Genomic DNA, 19,629 nt, shown 5'->3' with positions numbered 1-19,629 from the left:
GACTGAGGAGCGAATGCGTGGGATGTGGCAGCCAGGATCCCTTAACATGAGCAAGGGCACAGAGGCAGGCGGGCACAGGCCAGGACCCCATAAACTGCTACACTTGTCTGAGCTCCAGGAACATGCCCAAGACTCACTTGCTAGCTCTATTTGGCTGCCTCCAAAGAGCTCCAGGGTGAACACACCCATCCATTGACTAAACTCACAATCCTCCTAGCATAGTCCCCTCCCCACCAAACCAGGTTCCTCCTCCTGTCTCAGCCAATGGAATCCCAACCCTCTGGTCCCTCCCAAGTCCCTCTCCACTCCTCGGCTCTCTCACAGTCAATCACCCCCTCGCTGGGGTGGGCATCACCCAGCCCATGGGCCATATAAAACCCATGAAATCATTTGTCTGGTCCTGCCAAGGCATGAGGGGTGAGTTAATTAAATGTTCGACCAAATGTAGCAGGCTCATTTTTAAGTTGATAATTTTATATGGCCCATGAATGATGTTATAAATATCCAAATGGCCCTTGTCAGCAAAAAAGTTCCCCATCCCTGCCTAGGTCCTGCCAAGTTACTTCCTATTACTTTCCAAAACTCTCACTCTTTCCCTATGCATTGCCACCCTCTGGTCAACAAATCCAGCATCTTTGGATTTCTGTTCTTTTTCTGAATCCTCACCTGAGGATATTTTTTAGTTACGGAATCTAGAGATTGATTCTGAAAATCAGAAGGCAAATGAATAAATAAATAAATAAATAAAATAATCCAGGAAAGAAAATCCCAATGAGTATGCCAGCAAATCTATAAATATGAATTTTAAGTTTCAGAGGCAGACCAAAGGCTGAGACAGTCTAATTCAACAAAGTCTGAGCGCCCCCTGATGGTTAACCAGGAGCCCGGCAGCAGACACCGCTTTTTAGCTGCCTGGGGTCAACTTGTTAACTAACTCCTTCCATTTAGCTAATCAAGCCATTGTCCTTTTGTGCTCTGTGTAGAAAAAAAGAGAAGCATCCTAGTTTACGATGAAAAGCATGTGGATTTATTTAGGAAGCTGCGAATTCAGTAGAATTTAAGGAGAATGCAGATATGCTAAACCAGAGATGCAGATGGGTGCTTTCATATGAGAACCTAAAGCATATCCAGGAAAAATCCATTTTTATTTTTTGTGATCTTCTTATCGCCCCAGGAGGAAATGGCACAGTGACCAGGCAAGAAGAGAGACACCACGGTCCCCAGAGCATCAGCTGCAGCCTGGCGCCCTCCCCTGGCCACTCCCGTGGCTGCAGGGCTGGTACAGAATGCCACCCAAGGAGGCTGCGCCAGGGTGCCTGCGATGGTTGGGTGACCTCTGCTACCTTTCCCCCCAGCAATTAAGTTGTAAGCACACGTCCTTTTCTTTTGGTAAAATGTTATCTCGATCCAACCAGTAAACTGAAGTTACACGACAGGCTGTTAAAATATACTCTCCACTGAATAAATGGATCTGGGAGAGAGAAATCGGCTTCCTGGGGAAGGTAAAGCAAGACAATGTTTGCAGAGGAGAGGAAGCTCTGGCATGCACCCCTGAACAAAAGGGAACAAGTGGTCTTTACTCGGAGAACAGCTTCCTATTAGGACTCACTCCTTCGTACATTATGCCTTTCATCCCCACTCAACCACAAAATGATTTTGCCAAGGCAAATACAATAGCAGAAAAAGATTTACACTGAAAGAATCTTTAATAATAAACTGTTGCCGATCTGCCTGCTTGCCTGTGATTTATAATACAATAAACATCGGATTCTATTACGGCTCATGCACTGAAGCCGCTGTTCTGAAAAATGGAATATGAAAGCACCCGGACCCCACCACCATCACAATGAAATGAGCATGTGTAAATGTGCTAAGAGTATCTCTTTGCATCTTTTATAGCTTGTGTGTATTAATCTGTAACGCTTATTAAGAAAGCCATTGCTATGCAAAGCAGCACCCAATCCCTTTCTCTGGCTTTTCAACAGAGTGCACTGTTTAGCCAATAGGACGGACCCTCTGGCCCTCATTCTGCATTCATCGCAGGCAACATTTGCACAATGTATCTCTCAAAGGCGGCTGAAAAGAAGGCCTTAATACTCATGTAAACAACTGCAAACCAATTACTTAATGAATCAGGCCCACACATAATGAGGTGCAGACAAAGAGCTATAAATGTATTTTTGCGCCCAAGCCACTGCTTTAAAGTAAAATCCCTCAGCTGTAGTTTGGGCTTAACTAGCACATCATAATTATTGTCTCTAGGACATCAGAGGAAGCCATTTATTTATTTATTTTTTTTTAGGTCCAGCGAGGTCTTTTTTTTTTTTTTGAGGTTGCTCATCAGCTCACTGACAAAATAGAGCAAAGAAGAATTTTTAAAAGTGCTACAGCAGCACTGCACTGTTATGTTTATTCTCAAGTACTGGTTTCGAGACCACTTGTAAAAGCAATAAAGCACGAGGAGTGACTGTAGTAAGTGGGATCTTTAAATGTAAGCCTCTAAGAAATTTCAGTGAATTCAGGCACAAACAGCAAAATCAGAGCTCTCCAAAGCCCAGGGTGGCGTATTAACAACAACTAACCCAGCACAAGAACAAAACCAGAAGCATCCAAACCCACTGCTTGGCGCCCAGACCGCTTCCTCACAGCATTAGAACCAAGGCTTCCGTGCAGAATGTTTTTGTTTGTTTTTTTCTTAAAGGGGTGATGTGATTACTTGTAATTTATTTAGGAAATTAATTTCATGCAGAAAAAACAGTAATAACAAAAGGCCCCTGACTCAAACTGAAAAGGAAAAAAGACTGCTTTCTAGAATGAAGTATGGGAGTAAGACATGAAATGATCAGGCTGAGAAAATGTTCTACAGAATCCAACTGCTTTCTGAAGGTATTTAAAAATTGCCTGAAGAATACATATAAAGAGAAGTTTAAGAAGGATCGGGTTTTTAATGCCTCCCAAATATAATAAAAACAAACATTTCTAATCATCTTTAAAAACTAAATGCTTATATTATTATGACAAATTGTAACATTAAGTGCTAAAAACTACCGGTAGAATTTGTCTTTTAAAATCCCTTTTAGAAGACCTAAAACTTGAATTTATAGTCTAATCATAAAAATATAATGCTTTAATACACTTCCCGACCCATAATTCACCTCAGACTTCCTTAAAAATCGGATGAAAATCCAGGTGTTAAAGATAATAATTTCTGATAACTAAATGAGTAATTCCCTACAATTAAACATCAGGTTTCTAAAAGCAGAATTCAATTTCAAAATATCAGTCTTTTAAAAATATATTCCGGGTCCTAAAAATATTGTAATGTATTTCAAAATATAAATGAAAATAGATTTTTTCATTTTAAAAACACTATTATTTCTGGATCAAATCACTTTATCTTATGGAATACAAGAAATGTAAGTTCCTGTTTTAAAATTTGGGCTAACCAGTTAATTCAAATGTAATGCAATCACCCAAAGGATTTTTAAAATGAGAAATGTTGCTACAAAAGGGAACTGGTAGTAACTTCTAAATGATATTCATCCCAAAGCAAAAAGGAAGGTACTTCATCAGACGCTTGCTTCCAATAATCAGACGATTATTCCATGTCTTACTCCTATACTCCCCATCTATAAATTCTTGCTAATTGACTCATGCCACTGCACGATTAGCATTTTATGTTGATGACAAATCCAGCACACAACTCACTTAGCATGGCTTGAAATACTTATAAGTGCTACTGTTAAAAAATGTGAATAAATAAATTTTGTTCTTTATGGAAAATAAGCAAGAAAAGACAGAAAAGGAAAGTATAATGTAGCCCAAATACTCAGTACAAAAGAGGAGTACAAAAACAAATAGCCAGTAATGCTGTATATACATCAGCTGTCTCAGAAAGAAGAAACAGGCCACTTTATTTCCTTTAAGGCCCGATGTTTTCTCTGCCCCTTTCCATTGTGTGGTCTCTAAGCAGCCCTACTGCGAGCAGCTGTAGACGCTAATTTGTGGTTCACTGAGGTGTCAATTGAGTCTTAAACCACGGAAACAACAGCTGCAAAACAATACTTGGCTCTGGTGCAAATATTTTCAAAGGTAGACTGAAGTTTCAACTGTTATTTTAGATAAACACCAGAAGCAGAACCTTCCATCAAGTCACACAGCAAAATAACACGTAGCTGAAGTTTGATTCACTGCATAGTGAGTGACATTTCTCATCTTGTGGCCACCATTCAGAAAGGCTTTCACGACTTTACCTTGACAAAGGACTTCTTTCGCTGGATGAAAAACTAGCTTCCGATGTGATTTTGTTAGTTGGCGTTGTCTTCAATGCACCACTGCCAATGTTCAAACCTGTGACAAGCACAGACAGGAGGGGGAGCATTAGCCTCCAGACAGCAACAGACACAACGAGGAAAGAAGGGGCCTCATGGTAACTTGGGTAAAATGTCAGCAGAGGAAGATGCTGTCCAAGCCACAGAAAGCAAGGGGGCTTTTGGGGCAAGAAATAACATGTTGGCAGAACACTGAAAAGAAGTGGTTTTTTCCAGTGATACACAGAAACCACAGAAAATGAACAGTAATATTGCTCAAAGAATACCATTTTAAATGATCAAGATGCACGGGTAAGCAGATGGGTCCCCACTATGGCATCAGATAGCTCTGGATAATTGACAGTGTTATAACACACAGGCACCAACTTACTGGGTGCAAGGAACCAGGTCTCAGAAGTAACTGACACTCTGGGTACAGGTGCCCACACCACCCACCTTTTAAAGAGCCGCTGCCCAATCCTCTCTTTTTCCATCTTGCAGAGGAGGCTGAATCTCCACTGAAATCCATCAAGGCCACTCTTAAACCAGCCTGAAAAGGTTGATGGGGAAGGTGCACAAGGCACCTTTCCCCCTGGAGTTGTGGAAACCCCGTGCTGCCCCCAATTTGCGGGGCAGTTCCTGACCTGTGCCTCCTGGGAGTCAGCAGCCGTGGATGTGTTTGTTACAAGTCTGATCCTTAACTGGCAGGTGCCCAAGATCACAGATAGAGAGTGCGAGGGCATCTCAGCAAAAGGTACTGGATGACTTTCTGCCCCGTAATCTGCTTGCCTGCACAGAACCCCACAGCAGAGGGATTCTCTTGATGATGTGACTATGAGCAGCCTGCGCAGGTCTGCAGGTGCTTAACAGGACCTGGTCATTTCAGATATGAAAACAAAGGCACCAGGTTTAAGGGGCTTTCTTTAGAGACAGGCCCAGAGACAAACAATGAAGACATCTGGTGTAGAAAGTAATTAAAGCACATAAAAGAAGCACGTACTGCTTCTTCCATGGCTAGACGTGGAGTGGCTCCTGAGTTCAGAGTGCACATCCCCACCGCCACCCGGAATCATGCTGTGAGGTTTAACACGGGTACCTGGCTTCCACTTCCCTCTGTCCTCCGAGCCTTCTTCCTACTTCTTTTTGGAGCTCAGAGAAGCCCTCAGGGTCAGAGTGAGGATGAGAAGGAGAAAGTAATGCATGACCAAATGCAAAGGAAATCCCAGAGGTGGTATCTAACTGCAATGACTGCCAACACTACTAAAAGCACTTCTAAGGTCCCAACGATGACAATTTAGGATGTTGCAAGGCACAGAGTGTAATTTTAAGTGTGGAGTCAGAAAAGTGAATCTAGGGATGTTTGACTACAAAACCCATATAGTATCACTTCACTTATGAATGAATTAACAAAATATGTTTAATTATGAATAGATTAATACTATAATTTTGATATACATCCAACAGTCTACAACTTATATTTACTCATCCTTTGAACCTATCCAATTAACTATTCCAAGTATACTTACCAACAACAAATCTGTGGAGTCACCTATGTATGTCTGCTAACCTGCTATAAGGCTCAGAAAGAGATGTTACTTTCTTAGGACCTCGCTTGTAAAATGAGGGGGTTGGATAAGTTCCCCTGGGTTCTAATTCTGTGACTCAAATGTGAAGAAGGAGATAAAAAGCAAACATTTAAGGGCTCACAAGTGCTCTATCTCTCCAAAGTGACGAAGGCCTCTATCGTGGGTAGAGGCCCTGTTTTATCTCAACAAACTACAATGTCTCATGTTCATGGAGTTCAAATCGCCACCGCCACCACCACCACCACACACCAGCCCTCCTGTGCTTTTCTCCAACAGGCACAGCGCTGGGTATTTAAGCTACAGTGGCTCACTGAATCCTCAAAACAACCAAAATAAATTTTGTAGCTACTGATTCTAACATTATAGTTAACTAGGAAAGAGCTCTTCAAAGACAACTCTGATGTACCATTAAGTATGTCTCTCAAAAAAAGTGTCTATCTAGCGAACACATTTCTGAGACAGATGGGAAATCTGAATATGGACAGGGAATCATGTGATATCAAGAAGTCATTTTTCACCCTACCTAGTTTGGCTCAGTGGATAGAACATCAGCCTGTGGACCCAGAGGGTCCTGGATTCGATTCTGGTCAAGGGCACATATCTGGGTTGTGGGCCCGATCACAGTAGGGGGGGCTTGCAGGAGGCAGCCCATCAATGATTCCTCATTATTGATGTTTCTCTCTCTCTCTCTCTCTCACTCTCCCTTCCTCTCTGAAATAATAAAAATATGGTTAAAAAATCATTTTTCATTCTGATAGATAAAATTAATGGTATGGTGTCTTATGTAAAATAACATTTAAGTGTACTTCCTTCAGTATTAATCCATTTATTTTCACAGAGGGAACTGAGCTGACTTATACTAAAAAAAGGTGTAATAAAATAAACACCACTGAAAATTATAAGAATAAAATATTAGAAAACAGAGAAAATTACACTTAAAACAAACATCCCAGATTGTCAAAATTACATTTAAGCTTAAAACTAGTTTTTACTGGAATTTAGTCTTTTTATCTAAAGAACCCGCAAATACTTCAAAATTTTTGGGTAGCCTAGGATGATGCTCCCATTGATGATTAAGAAGTGGGAAGATGTGGGAAGAAAAGGAATTGGATGTATTTCCTGTGATTCTTAGTGACAAGTTGCTATCATGTGCATGCAGGCAGAATCCAAGGGTCCATCACCGTGAGGGGCCAGAATGTATCCAGTAGGGAAGATTTTTCCAAACTCGTGTTCATTAATGACTGGAAAAGTTCTGGCTCCTTCTGACAGTGACAGTTTGTTACAAAGCAAATTCCAGAAACCTTCAAAGAATGACCACCCTTCCCTGAACCCAGCACTGGCCACCACCCTGTGCTATCCTAGACACTGATTTCAAGTGCTGGATCGCCCTTGCTCACCTGGAAGCTGTGAGGCAGAAGCGTCCTTTTGGATTCTGCCCTCAGTTTGATCTGCATTATCCCGAAGGGCAGACTGCTTCAGCCACTGGTAGACTTTCGTTTCTACAGATGATAAAAAAAAAGCACAGAGAATGGACATCTACATGCAATGGAGAGATGGATCCTTACCTTATATCATACAGAAAACTCAACTCAAAAATGATTAAAGACCTAATTGCAAGACCTAAAACTATTAAATTCTTAGAAGAAAAGATAGGATAAAAGCTTTAGGACAGTGGATTTGTCAATTTCTTGGATGACCCAAAGCACAGTCAACAAAATAAAAACCGACTAATAGAACTATTATAGATCAAACTTAAAAATTTTGCATGTCAAAGGCAACAATCAACAGAGGGAAAAGGCAAGCTATGCAATGGGAGAAAATAATTGAAATAATATATTTAATAAGGGGTTAATAGCCAGAACGTATAAGGTACTTATGTAATTTGTAATTTGTATCAACAAATAAATCACCTCATTAATGCTTTTTAAATGCATGAACATTGTTTTTGTACTGCCTCTTTTAGGCACTCTGAAAACCAACAAAAACTAATTCAGTTGAACTCAGTTTTCAAGACTCAAAGACAAGTTGTGTGAATTTATCTGAGATGGCCAAACGCTAGTCATTATTCTGAGTGGGTCCACTCATGGCAAATGGTTTCTCTCCACTCCAGGCCTTGCAGAAGCCACTACAGGAATGAACCAGAAGAAACAGCATTGATTCCTTGATCCATCCTCTAGCTACTTCGGAGCATGCCCTGCTCTGCCTCTTAGGTTCTCATATTTGAGTGCGGGGTTATAGCCTGGGTGAACGGCAGGAACCTCAGGAAGAATAGTAGTAGCAGGATGAGCTCAGAGACCAGAGCTGAGAAAAATCTAACCAACGTTGTGGGGACAGAAAGGGCATGCACAGAGAGCAAAGCGAGGTGTGCCAAGTGGGTAAGCAGCAGCCCAGACCTGGCTCGGATCCCCATGACACCTTTAGTCCTGCCAGGCTTCTACTGGCACCCACTGTAAGTTAAGGTGGAGAAGATGGCTGGGGAAAACAATACATAGAGATCACATATGTGAAGGACCCAACCTTGCCCACTACCTCAAGTCTCAAGGACATCTGGATGGAATGGAACATGGAGAATTAGTTTTAGCACAGAAATAACAAAACAGCATCCTGTGTAGACACAAGGGAAGATGGGAACACAAATATTACAAAAAGACTAGACAGGGCAGGATTCTAAATGCAGACGCTTTGGGGGGCCAAGTGGGAACCACACATAAAAAGTGACTCCAGTCACGTGAGAGCAACGGAAGGGGTGAGCTTGTCCCAGGCTGGAGGGCACGTGTCCCGTCCACTGTGGAGAGCTGTTCTCTGACTGCAGCCAATTGCTGCCAGGCGGGAAAGTGGGCCTGGTCTCCCCAGATTTCTGCCTTTGTAAATGAAAAAAATAAAAGCTGCACAGGCCAAACACAATGTACTTGCAACGTTGAAACTAGATGGTGGTGAGCAATTTTTATTGTGCTACAAGAAAACCCCGTGAGCCGAAACCGGTTTGGCTCAGTGGATAGAGCGTCGGCCTGCAGACTGAAGGGTCCCGGGTTTGATTCCAGTCAAGGGCATGTACCTTGGTTGCAGGCATATCCCCAGTAGGGGGTGTGCAAGAGGCAACTGATGGATGATTCTCTCTCATCAATGTTTCTGACTCTCTATCCCTCTCTCTTCCTCTCTGTGAAAAATCAATAAAATATATATTTAAAAGTATTTGGATCATAAAAAAAGAAAGAAAAAAAAAAAGAAAAGAAAACCCTGTGAAAAACTTCAGCCAAGCAAGATGTTAAAAAATCTCATTCCATTGAAAGAGTTGAGAGATCCAGAACATTTTATCAAGGGAGGCTGCAGCATTTACTTAGAGAGTTCTAAGTAGCTGTCTGAATCAAATGCACCAGATTTCAGATTCTTTGGAAACAAGTGTATACTTTTTTTTTTTTTTTTTGCTAGGGGGGCTCAAACAATTCAGACATCTTCCAGGAATATTCTAGAAGACTTGGCTAGGAGGCCAACTTCATAAAGCAAAAAGGCAAAGCTAGGCTCTTAAGGTTTTTGGCAACTCGAGCTCAGGCTTTTGATAGTGAAGAATCAAGTGTTGAAAAGCTGCACTATGCTGCCTTTCAAATTCATAGTTATTAAGTGAATTAATGAACCAACAAGGGGGCAAAAGTAACAAATCTAGAGGTTCCAGTTAGCCTGCTATAAACAAGGTAAGGACAAGGTGTGCATAATTCTAAGGGGAAATACTTTAATCTTCTCAACAGGCGAGTAAACTCTAAGTCTGTAAATTTGAGGATTGGGTGGCTCTTTAGAGCTCCAGGGAAACACTTCCTCTTATTAGTAATGTCAAACTCAGCAAACTATTTAGTGAAAATTATTATATGAAACAATTATTCCTAACGAATATAGTTCTTTCTTTTTCTCTCTTTTTATTTTACTTTATTTTTTCCAATCACCATTTATCCTCTCTATGCCCTCTTCCACTTCCACCCACCCCCATCACCGCACTGTTGTCCATGTCCATGAGTTTTCTCTCTTTTTTTCTTTTTTGCTCAGTCCCTCCACTCCCCCCATTATCCCCTCTCCACTAGAGCTGTCTGCCTGCTAAGTGAAATAAGCCAGTAAGAGAAAGACCAGTATCAAATAATTTCACTCATATGTGGAATTTAATGAACAAACTGAATTAGCAAGCAAAACGAAGAAAGACACATAGACAGAGAGCAGACAGGCAGAATACAGTTATTTTCAATTAGAATGTTCAGGTACACACGGAAACAAGCATGCTTGCATGCTCCAGCTTTTGGTTTTGGATCTCTAGGTCAAGCAACTATTACATATTCAAACCTGTGTCAAGATTTAGTTTAAAAAGTAAAAAAAGATTGTCATTTAAAAAAACAAAGCAAGGGTCCAGGGGACTAAACTCTATCCTTGCCATTAATTCTAGACTAATAACACAATTAGATAAAAATGTTTTCCTACTTCCTTACATAAGCTAGCAGAATCCAATCAGCGATCTTCCTACAAAGTGGTGATGGGTCTCTGAGATTGGTGTTTTTTTTTTTGTTTTTGTTTTTATAATATTGTGTTTTATAGGCATTTTGTGTCTAGAGAATGGAAACAGCTAGAGAAACAAAGTGAAACACACTAAATAATGGGAGGTAAGGGAGAGATGATGATGAGAAAAGGAGAAAGAAAAAGCCTCAACTTCTTATCTTTTATTCTCTTTTATATGCAAATGTACACCTGCTAAAATACTTCTAAATCTACAAATAAAAAGAAAAAGAAAATATCTGATGAACAAGTGCTTTTAACAGCCTATTATAAGAGCCAGATAAACATGTGGTTCACCAGCCTCTATGGGGTGTCTCTCAGGCAGAGAATTTGTCCTGGGCTTTTGCAGAAACGAAGAAAGAAGAGTTAGGTCTGGAAAAGGAATAACAAAGGGAGATGCAAACAATACCATCACTACAGCTAGCAAAAACGACCTTGGACTGACAAAAAACTGGGCATCTCTGAATAAGGAAGGATAATTGCCATTCCTATATGAAATATGTAGAATTTTAAAAATTAAAATTAAAAAAATATTTTCTGTCCACTGAATTTCCAACTGCTGTTACTTTTTATGTATATCTATATCCATGCATTTTAAAAATACAATAACTAGATGTGTTGCTGATGCAGCAAACCCAGTTATCTTTGCAAAATAAAACAAAAATTGTGGGGTATATTTCTAAAATTAATTCTAAAGATAAATGTTATCACTTAAAATTCAGAAAGCACTTGTCTAGTAATCTGCTCAAATGAAAATGAGAAAACATTAAGATATGGGTGCTTTCACAATTCTGAAAACACAGAAAACTTATCTATATTTAGGGATTTTGTAAAGGCCGTAAGTCTGCATGAATGTCAGAAGCACAGGTTGGGTCCACTTTTCACACCCAGACTTCCCACTCCGCCAGGAGTCCTGGGCTTATGAAGCTACTGTCCAGGTTGAGGGCTGATGCCCAGAGAAAATCCTAAACCATATGAGTGAGTTGCCTGAAGCTGCTTAAGAAAATAGATATTTATATCACTTTCTTAATTTCTATGGAACAATTAAACAGTTACAGCTGAAAATAAATGTCAGGCTTATAACTGAACTTTAATGAATGTTCCAAAACTGAATTGAAACAATCTTGCTGGCTTTGCTTCACATGTAAATTTATAACCACGGTCTCTGACACTTAATTGTTCAATCATGGGAGGTGAATTTCAAGTCTCAAAGTCATGGAATCCTTGATTGAGTAATCTTGATCAGGAAGTTATAGTTTATTGGCATAACTAAATGCTTTAAAAATATTTTTAGCAATTTGTATTCAATTTACATAATGAGAAGAATCAGAAATAAATATATTAATATTACCAATGTCATTACCTATAGTAGAGCCAGGAATAATCACTAATTAAGATGGACCAGATTCTAGGGATGTAAGATATGAAGACATATATAAGGTATGAAGACATATCCCTCCTCAGCTCCTGTAGTGGATGGAATACTGTCTCTCCCCCAAACCCCTATCCACCCATGGATGCCTGCCAAAAGATCTAACTAGACCATCTTTTTATACCGTATACAGGCATAAACTCAAAATGAATTAAAGGTTTAAATGTGAGACCTGAAACCATACAACTCTCAGAAGGATATATAAGTAGTAAACACTCTGACATAGATGGTAGTAATATTTTTTCCTGATCTATCTCCTTGGGCAAGGGAAACTAAAGAAAAACTAAACAAATATCAAGCTAAAAAAGTTTGCACAGCAGAGGACACCATCAACAAAACAAAAAGCCTACTGAATGGAAGAAGACATTCACCAAAGACACATCCTATAAGGGATTAATATCCAAAATTTATACAGAACTCATACAGCTCAACACCAAGAAACAAACAATCATTAAAAAACGGGCAGAGGACTGAATAGACATTTCTTCAAAGAGGACATACAGATAACCAACAGATATATGAAAAGATGCTAAACATCACTAATCATCAGAGAAATGCAAATTAAAACCTCCCACCTGTCAGAATGATTATCATCAAACAATCAGCAAACAAGTGGTGTGGAGAAAAGAGAACCTCATTCATGGATGATGGAATTGCAAATTGGTGCAGCTACTATGGCAAATAGTATGGGGGAACCTCAAAAAATTAAAAATAGAACTGCCTTATGACCTAGCAATTCAACTTCTGGGTATTTATTCGAAGAAATCCAAAACACTAATTTGAAGTGATATATGCACCCTTATGTTCACTGCAGTGTTATTTAGCAGAGGCCTGGCACATGAAAATCGTGCACAGGTAGGGTCCCTAGGCCTGGCCTGTGATCAGGGTTCATCTTACCTGGCTGCCAGCAGCTGGCCCCGCCCACCAGCAGGCGGCCCTGCCCCCTGCTGCCGATGCAGTGGTTGTTCAGTGTGTGGGGCGACCAGTGGGGTGATTGAGACCCTGGTGCTACCCGAGTCAGCCGCCACCAGCCCCGGCTTCTGATTTCCCATTGGTAATCAAAGCCTGCCAGCTGGGGGTAGGAATCGACCATTCCTGCCCACTCGCCAGCCCCATCCTCTATCACCAGTGGTCGCCATCTGTGTATGGGGAACTGTTGGGAGGACTAGGGCCCCCAGCAGATGCGCCACCACCCATCTCGGTTCCCTGTTTCCCATCGGGCGATCGGAGCCATCAATAAATGATTGGATAAAGAAGATGTGACACCCAGTGTTTCCCAAAGTGTGGTACGCGTACCCCCAGGGGTACAGAAGAGTTTGGTGGGGGTACGCACCGGAGTTTGGTGGGGATATGCATTGCACTGTGCTAAGTTGGGCCTAATTCTACGTTCTCATGAGTACGAGGGGTACTCAGCGTTATGAAAATTATAGAAGGGGTACAAAAGTTTGGGAAATAGCTGAAACCGGTTTGGCTCAGAGGATAGAAGGTCGGCCTGCGGACTGAGGGGTCCCAGGTTCGATTCTGGTCAAGGGCATGTGCCTTGGTTGTGGGCACATCCCTGGTGGGGGGTGTGCGGGAGGCAGCTGTTCAGTTTCTCTCTGAGCATCGATGTTTCTAACTCTCTATCCCTCTCCCTACCTCTCTGTAAAAAAAAAAAAGTTTGGGAAATACGATGGAATATTACTCAACCATAAAAAAGAATGAAATCTTACCACTTGTGACAACACCGATAGACTTAGAGGGTATTATGCTAAGTTGAACAAAGAAAGACAATTACCATATGATTTCACTTTTATGTGGAATCTAAACAAACAAACAAACAAAAAACACAAAGAAACCAACAAACCAGACATAGACTCTAGATACAGATAACAAAATGAGAGTTGCAAGATTGGAGGGGGGTTAGGGCCTGGGTGAAAAAGGTGAAGAGATTATTAAGTACAAAATAGTAGTCACAAAAAAGTCATGGGGATATAAAGTACAGCGTTGGGAATATAGTCAATAATATTGTAATAACTACGTATGGTTCAAGATGAGTACTAGACTTTTGGGGGGGTGTCACTTTTTAAGTTACATAAATGTTTAACCGCTATGCTGTACACCTGAATATGAAATGTCAACTATAATTGAAAAAAAGTTTATGTCCACCCAGAACCTCAAGATGTGACCTTATTTGGACATAGATTCTTTGCAGATGTAATTAATTAAGGCTTTCAAGATGAAAACATCCTGGATGTAGGTGGCCCTAAATGTAATGACAAGTGTCCTGAGAGGAAGCGGAGTGGATGCAGAGACACAGAAAAGAAGATGATGTAAAGATGGAGCTAGGGATTGGAGTTATGTTGCCACAAATTAGGACCCATCAGGAGCTAAAACAGGCAAAGAAGAGTTCTCCCAGGAGCCCTTAGAGAGAGTACAGTATTGCTGAGACTGCCATAGAAACAGGACCATGTGACCTGCAATGGACAGTTCAGAAGCATATAGTGGTTCCTTGGTTTCTTGGTTTTGCATGAATTGGGGGTCCCCTGTACCAGGTGCAGCAGATAATATGTCTTTTCTGATTCTTGAACATTTCTGGGGAGGGACAAATGAGGAAGAATCTTACTACAGTCTCAGCAGTGGAGATACCATGCCACTGTACTTTGGCAGTCCAAAGTTATCACCACAGTCTTTTTCTCTCAAGAAAATCTAGTCACCAATGACAATTTGGCCACTGTATGTTTCCAGCTCTTTTCCAATTTGATATAAAACTCCAGTAATAATGTTTTGGCAAGCACTGCCCAGGACCTCAAGTGATACCCTTCAAATGTATGCTGACCTCCCACAAAGCTTCTAAATGGAGTACCTTAACATGACTTTGAATATTTCAACTTGCCAAAGAATACCAGTGAGAAATGGCACAGTCAAACAACCACTTTCAACACAGCTTGACCACGAGAATTGATGTCAAAAGAATAAGAGGCTGAATGGACATTCTTAGAGGTTTAATCCTCTTGAGATAAAAGCTGAGAGCCCTTTTCACATGGAGCTTAAGGAGATGAGTTTTGCCAGGATAGGCACGTGGGTGGGAAAAGTATTGGTGGAGTGAATAACTGAAAGAGATAGTATTTTGGCCTGAATCAACAATCATTTAAAGAAACTCCTTTAACACTCTCATTTTTATTCATTTATTCATAATGAGTGCCCACTGTGTGCCAGACACTGTGTTAGGTGATTGGTTTGTCTGACATTTAAAATAAGCTGGATCATTTGCTAAAACTAAAATTCACTTAATTCTCAAAGGTAAACGTAATTGATCAGAAATAAAATTGTCAATGTGAGCACTTTCCCTTTGTGAGTTTAACTAGTTCAGGATTCTTTCCCTCATAATGTAGATAAACATTGCTTTAATCCTGGCCTAAGTGTTTCAGGAGAACTCCGACCTGAATATCGTACTATGAGCATGTGGTCTCAGGCCTGTGCAACCTTCCAACCTTTGTAAACCCAACACAGGAGAAAGGAAAGTAGGCCTATCTGTGTTCATCATTATTCTCATCCTTGCAGAGCTAACCTTTTGTTACGATACATGCTGATGTTTAATTGATCCAGGCATCCTGATGCAGTTCTTAAATCCTGAAGTTTGAGTTCTAGTCAAGATCCAGCACACTAGCTATATGGCTCTGAGAAGGACTCAACCTTTCTAAGTTTCTGTTTGACCATCTGCAGATGTTACTAATAATTTACCTCACAGGGCTGTTGTGAAGATTAGAAAAGACAAATGTTTAGTGAGGGCAAAGACCCAGTCTTTTGCTTCCTGGTGTTCCCAAGTAAAGATGTTTTGTTACATGCAAATGATATACTATTAATATATATATATATATATATATATATATATATAAATATATATATATTTCAAATAAATCAACATTAACTTTTAATTTCTATCTGAATTCTTTAGAGGGAATAACTAGACTAGTAAAAAGGGGTAGACTGTGTTAGCAGTAGATCACAGGCTGTGAGAATATTTACTTTGGTTGTGTGTACAGGTGTGTGTATGGAAGTGTTTCTATGTACACTTTAGTACAGGTTATAAGAGCCAGAGTTATGAAACTCATACTCCCTATAATGATGATTAACAAAGCAGATACCTTCTAAATGCTAACAAACTCTTAAGGACGAACCCCCTCTTATAAAAAGGCTGACGTGAGAGGATAAAAAGGAAACAAGAAAGGAAAAGAGAGAAGTGAGAATTTAAAAAAAAATATGGACAGAGAATCATATTAAAAGTGGGTCAGTGTTCCCAGAAATGAGAATTCCTTCCACAGTGCCCCTCCAGAGAGCAGGTTCCTGCCATAATTCAAGCACCCAGCACAGACTCTCACAGCTGGAAGACACTGAGTTTGGTTTTCCTGATAGGAAGAAGCAGAAAGTTTTTCTGTTATTGAGCTGTCAGTTCCTTCCCTGCAGCACTCACAAACATGGGCTCCTGAGGTACACTCTATAATTATGCTCAATTAATGCTCTGCCTTGTACACAGCAGCTCTGCAAGTATTTAAAGATAACTTCTGAACCCTTCTCAAGTTAAACTTCCCCAGGATCCTCATTGTTCTGAAAATGGTATAACTTCTGACCGACCCATACATTCTGCCCAACCTCCTGGTGGCTTGCTCTGGGTTTCAGCTCTTCTTCTTTCTTTACTATATCCCTTCTGAGATGGCTGCAAAGCAAATAAGGTCACACAGAAGGATGCACACTGATGAAGACTGCTTCTGGATCACTGACAGTTACTTTTGTGACCTGCTGGTCATCAATTCAGGGAGCAGCTTTAACAAGTAGCTCTTAATCATAGCATCATCTGGGTTTAGTTACATTAAAGTATCCCAAAGTGTCTTTATTAAGCAATCTTATCCACAAGGGAGACTCCCACAAAAAAGAACCACAGGAAAATGTTGATGATAATTTTAGTGTACTGATAAAACTGGTGCCCTCATTAGACATAAGGTTTTAAATGTTCCTCATGTATGTGTGCATATTTCCCAAAATATGTTCCATAGAACATTAATTCTGTTGGCTTCTATTAGACAAAGTATTCAATTTTCAAATAGAGGGAAGCAGGGAAAAGGTGCTGTGTGGGGGAGAAGTTAACTAAAGAATTTATATACATATATGTACAGCTCACGGACATACGCAATAATGCAGTGAAGGCTGGGATGGGGTGGGGGCTGGCTGGAGGTTGGTAAAGGGGAGAAAATGGTGGACATCTGAAATACTGTCAAAAGTAAAATAAAATTTAGAAAATAAATAAAATAAGAACTGCCAACTATTGATAGACCAATGGCAGGCTGTTGGAATTGCATTAAAAAAAAAAAAAAACTCTTGGGAGAGAACCAAGATGGTGGCCTAGGTAAGCACCTAAACTGCTGCCTCACACAACAATTTCAAAATAAGAACTAAAAAACAGAACTGACATCATCCAAAACCACAGGAAAGCTGGCTGAGCAGGAAATCTACAACTAGAAAGAAGGAGAGAGGCTCACGGATCGGATCTGGAGCCACAAAGTGCTGAGGTAGGGAGATGCTTGCGCAGAGAGGAAGGGCAGCCGAGTGCCTGGCTGGTGGGAGGAAAAAGGAAGCCCCCAACTGCATTGAACCCATTCCAACTGCACTGAACCCCAGCCCTGGCCGAAACCCTGTGGACCCAAGCTCATACAGGTGGAGTCTGATCTGTAGAGAAAGGCACCTGGAGACTCAGAGACTGGGAGATGAGGGGTGCTGGGAGCCACAGCACTCGAGTGAGTGTGTGCAGAGAGGTCTGACCATGGAGGTTGCTACAGCCTCTCCATAGGAGAAGGAGTCCAAAGCTCCTAACTGCACTGAATCCCCAGTTCCAACTGCACTGAGCACTGAAACCCAGTTCAGGGCGAGCCCCTGGGGCACCCATGCTCTTACAAGGAGGATCTGGACTGTCAGGTGGAAACTCAGGGGATCTGTGGAAGGCAGAGGTCTGAGGTGTGCACACAAGGGCAGGACTGAGGGGAAGCCAAGACTGGTGGCTCAGCCCTGAGACTCCATCCTATCCAAGCTGAGCTCAGAGGTTTTTGCAATTTTGCAAGTCTGATCCTATAAGACTGTCTCCAATACAGAAGGTATCCTGGTGTAGACACAGCGGATACTTCCAATAGGCCTGGAGGTCAATTCCTCCCAGTGATACCAACAACAATCAAGACTTAACTACAAGAAAGCTGTACATGCAGTACACAAAGGGGAGCACCAAGAATGTTAACCTCAGATAACTGGGGAGAAACCATATAGACACCAAGCACACAAAGCCACCCTACCAACTCAGGGAAGCAGCGAAAATGCCCAGACAAGGAAAGAGATCTCAAACAAAAGAAATGGAGGAGAACAAAAGACTGGATATAGAGTTATAAGGTTTTTCAAGAATTTCCTAGAAAAGGGCGATAAATTTAACAAGACCCTCAAGGATATGAAAAAGGACCAACTAGAAATTAAACATACACTGACTGAAATAAAAAATATTATACAGAGACCCAACAGCAGACTAGAGGAACGCAAGAATCAAGTCAAAGGTTTGGAATACAAAGAGGCAAAGGACACTTCTCTGGAGAAGCAAGAAGAGAAGAGAAGAGAATCCAGAAAGTTGAGGATAGGGTAAGAAGCCTCTGGGACAACTTCAAGCGAACCAACATCAGAATTATGGGGGTGCCAGAAGAGGAGAGAGAGAGCAAGATACTGAAAACCTATTTGAAGAAATAATGTCAGAAAACTTCCCCCACCTGGTGAAAGAAATAGACTTGCAAGTCCAGGAAGCGCACAGAACCCCAAACAAAAGGAATCCAAAGAGGACCACACCAAGACACATCATAATTAAAATGCCAAGGGCAAAAGACAAAGAGAGAATCTTACAAGCAGCAAGAGAAAAACAGTTAGTTACCTATAAGGGAGCACCCATATGACTATCAGCTGATTTTTCAACAGAAACTATGCAGGCCAGACGGGAGTGGCAAGAAATACTCAAAGTGATGAATAGAGAACCTACAACCAAGATTACTCTACCCAGCTAAGTTATCATTCAGAATTGAAGGTCAGATAAAGAGCTTCACAGATAAGAAAAAACTAAAGGAGTTCATCACCACCAAACCAGTATTATAAGAAATGCTGAAAAGTATTCTTTAAGAAGAGGAAGGAGAAGAAAAAGGTAAAGATAAAAATTATGATAAACAAATACACATATATCAACAAGTGAATCTAAAATCAAGTGAATTAAAAATCTGAGGAACAGAATAAACTGGTGAATATAACAGAATCAGGGGCAAAGAAAGGGAGTGGATTGATAATTATCAGGGGGAAAGCGGTGTGGGAGGTGCAGGAAGAGACTGGACTAAAATCGTACACCTATGGATGAGGAAAATGTGGGGAGGGGAAGAGGTAAGGGCAGAGGTGGTGTGGGAACCAGGTGGAAGGGAGCTATGGGAGGAAAAGGAGAAACAATTGTAATAATCTGAGCAATAAAGATTTATTTAATTAAAAAACAAAACAAAAAACTCTTAATGGCAAATAGTAATACTTCTAAGCTCATCATACCTCTTTCTGCATGATGAGAAGGAAGCTTTGAAATCCTGGTACTTAATTTTCTTTTCTCTAGAGGCCTGGTGCATGAAAATTCATGCACTGAAGTAGGGGTCCCTCAGCCTGGCCTGCCCCCTCTCACAGTCTGGAAGCCCTCAGTGGCGGGAGGCAAACCGGCGATCAGGGGAAGGCAACACCCCAC

At 40.9% G+C, this 19,629-nt stretch overlaps 1 protein-coding gene across 6 annotated transcripts in view; it reads right to left on the bottom strand.

The window, feature by feature from the left end:
* The window catches only part of KIZ (kizuna centrosomal protein), a 104,689-nt gene that overhangs the window by 8,066 nt on the left and 76,994 nt on the right, over positions 1-19,629 (bottom strand). For 5 of the 6 annotated variants that reach the window (XM_036417459.2, XM_045574319.1, XM_036417458.2 and 2 more), the window contains 2 exons: positions 7,294-7,395; positions 4,254-4,350 (listed from right to left, as the gene is read on the bottom strand). In XM_036417459.2, the coding sequence (XP_036273352.1) occupies positions 4,254-4,350; positions 7,294-7,395 (199 nt within the window). Of the gene's footprint in view, positions 1-4,253; positions 4,351-7,293; positions 7,396-14,313; positions 14,433-19,629 lie in introns of those variants that run through there. The other variant, XM_036417460.2, reaches the window with a different exon arrangement.

Source organism: Pipistrellus kuhlii, unplaced genomic scaffold (assembly GCF_014108245.1).
Source record: "Pipistrellus kuhlii isolate mPipKuh1 unplaced genomic scaffold, mPipKuh1.p scaffold_m20_p_6, whole genome shotgun sequence".
Classification (NCBI taxonomy): domain Eukaryota; kingdom Metazoa; phylum Chordata; class Mammalia; order Chiroptera; family Vespertilionidae; genus Pipistrellus; species Pipistrellus kuhlii.
The sequence above is the reverse complement of the archived record's forward strand: the minus strand, read 5'-3'. Positions and strand labels throughout refer to the sequence as shown.